The sequence below is a fragment of the Mandrillus leucophaeus genome, unplaced genomic scaffold (assembly GCF_000951045.1).
Source record: "Mandrillus leucophaeus isolate KB7577 unplaced genomic scaffold, Mleu.le_1.0 Scaffold719, whole genome shotgun sequence".
Lineage (NCBI taxonomy): Eukaryota > Metazoa > Chordata > Mammalia > Primates > Cercopithecidae > Mandrillus > Mandrillus leucophaeus.
In genome coordinates, this window is record NW_012107797.1 from 775,996 (window position 1) to 778,598 (window position 2,603).

The following is a 2,603-nucleotide window of genomic DNA, read 5'->3' on the forward strand; positions in this document are numbered from 1 at the left end:
AGAGAGAGAGAGAGTGTTGATATGTTTGAAGAATAAAGAGAAAGTTGGCAGTTTTGTAATAAAAAGGAGAAATGTTAGGGGTGTTTTACAAGAAAATGTATTAGTATTAGCAAGATTTTGGAGAGTTGGCAAGTTATGATGGGTGAGTGACAGTTGTGGGTAAAGCTAGTTTTAGAGTCGTTTTAGTAGTTATTAGATAAAACTGGTTTTAGTTGTAGTAGACATTTTTAGTAGTCGGACTTGTAGAGAATTATATTTTTGGAGTAATGTTACATGCCCGGAGTGCTTTTTCTTCTTGGCTTCTCAGCTCTGTTTTAGTTGGGTGTAAAAACAATAATCCAATTTGCATGATCACCTTTCACAACAGTATTCTTTACCTATTTCTGCTGTCACTCCACGCAATCAGAATTTAACTCCTCATCCATTGCGGTCTTTTCTGTAATATCTATGGAGAGAAAGCTTTTTACTGTTGTTCCCTAACCTCTTTGGAAATCTGGTAGAAGTTTTGAATTTTGTCCTTGGAAAAATGTACACACACACATCCAGTTTTGTGTACAATTTTAGGATGTTCAGGAAACTTTAGAAGCCTGTTAGCCTTTCGGGGTCCACAGACCCTCACTGTGAACCCCTTCTAGAGTGGAAGCTCAGGGAGGGCAAAAGGCCGCCGTCGTTTCCCTCTGCTCCTTCTGCACCCAGCAAGTGCTCGGCCCGTCATGGCCGCTCAGTAAATGACTGTCGCTTTTGTTGAATGGCCCGGGTGCTGGATCGTGGCCTCCCGCAAGGCTGGCCTCTCCTTCCGAGTGGCACCAGGTGCTCAGATGACCTGGAGCAGCCCAGTGCTCTGGTGAACCAGCGCGACCCGAGGCCCAGTGTTTCGGGGGTTGTCCCAGATTGTTACGCAGCGCGTTTGTGCAAGAGCAGGTCTGGAGTGAGGGCTGCTGATTCTAAATCCCACGCCCTTCGTGGGGTTTTCTAGGCAGGCAGGGAAAGCGTCCAGATCTCCACACCCCCAGGAGTTGGCCTGTCTTTCTTCCATCACTAAATACTCTATCCCCTGTGGGCACAGCAGCAGGACAGTTTGGCTGAGACCTCCAGCTCTCTCGCCAAAGCCCCTGCTCCTCCGCTGCTGTCGGTGAGGTCAGCCCGGCTGCTCCCCCGCAGGCAGCTGTCCCCAGTGCCCTGGAAGGGCTCCAGGTGGCAGTCTCACTGCAGAATCCTCCTAGCTGTGCTCGCTGCCCGGTGCCTTCGCAGACAGCCCGCTTCGCACCAGCCCCGGGAGGGCTCTGAGGCAGGGTTGCAGGTCGCGGGGTGGCGAGTGCAGGGAGCATTGCAGGGCCATGCCTTTCTCTTCCTGAAGCCCCCACGATCGTACAATGGACCGCACATCCCTCTGCTGTGTTCTGCGATGATTCTCAAGAGCACGCAGGCAGTTGACGGTGACGCTGTGTGTGCGCTTCCTCCCACGCAGGTGCTGGGGACATGGGCAGCAAACCGTCCACGCCAGGCGGTGACCCTACAGCGCAGTCCCCGAGGACGGAAGGCATTCGCGCCGCGTACAGGCAGGGAGACCGTGGCGGCGCCCGGGACCTGCTCAAGGAGGCCTGCGACCAGTGCACGTCCCAGCTGGAAAAGGTAGGGGGAGTGCCTGCCCCTCCGGCCACCAATGCAGTCCTGGGCTGGAGGAAGGTGACCGCTCAGATGATTTTCTCGTTCTTGTCATAACTGTAATGAGCATTCTTACTGTGTTCTGGAAATGCCTCATTTTGCATATAAACTTGTGGGCGCCTTTCCTTTCCAATTGACTTCTCAGTCTGCTATCACCTAAGCAGGCCCCTGCCACCTTTTCATGGGAGGGCTTTGAGGGACAAGGGTGGGGTCACTTAAATGTAAAGAACAAAATGCCACCCAGAGACTTAACCTACTGTATTCTTTTACGCTTTTTGTCATTATAAAAAGTAGCACATGCTGGAAAAATAAAATGTAGAAAATACATAAAAGTAGGAAAAGTGGGACAAAAAAGTAACCAAATTTCTAATACACCCTAAAACCCACTTAACGGTTTTGCTGTATTTTCTTCCAGCCTGCCGATCTGAGCATACATTGTTGCTGCTGTTGTTGTTGTTGTTGTTGTTTCTAATATAGATGCCACCAGATTGCATATATGGTTATGCAGCTGCTGCTTGTACTTTTATAATATTATTTTAATAATTTTCCAGATGATTAAAAATTCCTTATAGGCGTCTCCTTCAGTGGATACATGACATTCCATCTACAGGGAATGTATTCACCCGGCTATTTATCTTGGTTGGATATGTGGATTGCTTCTCATTTCTTACTAATATAAATGATGCTCTATTGAATGTTTTTGCCGAGTTCTTTTCTTATTGTAATGTTATTTTCTTAGCATAGATGTGCGGGGATTGAGAATGTGGATATGAGGACTTTTAAAGTTTTGGAGTACATGCCAAGCTGTTTTCCAAAAATCTTCTACAGATTAACCCTGCCAGCAACAATTGGAGTGGGCCCTTACCACGTTTTTTGCCCTTGTGGGAGATTCTTATTGGTTATTATCATGAAAATACCTTAAGGATGTTTTATTTGCA

General features: G+C 47.8%; 1 protein-coding gene across 1 annotated transcript in view; it reads left to right on the forward strand.

Moving 5' to 3' along the window:
• LRRK1 (leucine-rich repeat kinase 1) overlaps nucleotides 1-2,603 on the forward strand; it is a 161,444-nt gene that overhangs the window by 67,827 nt on the left and 91,014 nt on the right. Inside the window, exon 3 of the mRNA XM_011965266.1 lies at nucleotides 1,469-1,632. Coding sequence (XP_011820656.1) covers nucleotides 1,469-1,632 — 164 coding nt within the window. The remainder of the gene's footprint in view (nucleotides 1-1,468; nucleotides 1,633-2,603) is intronic.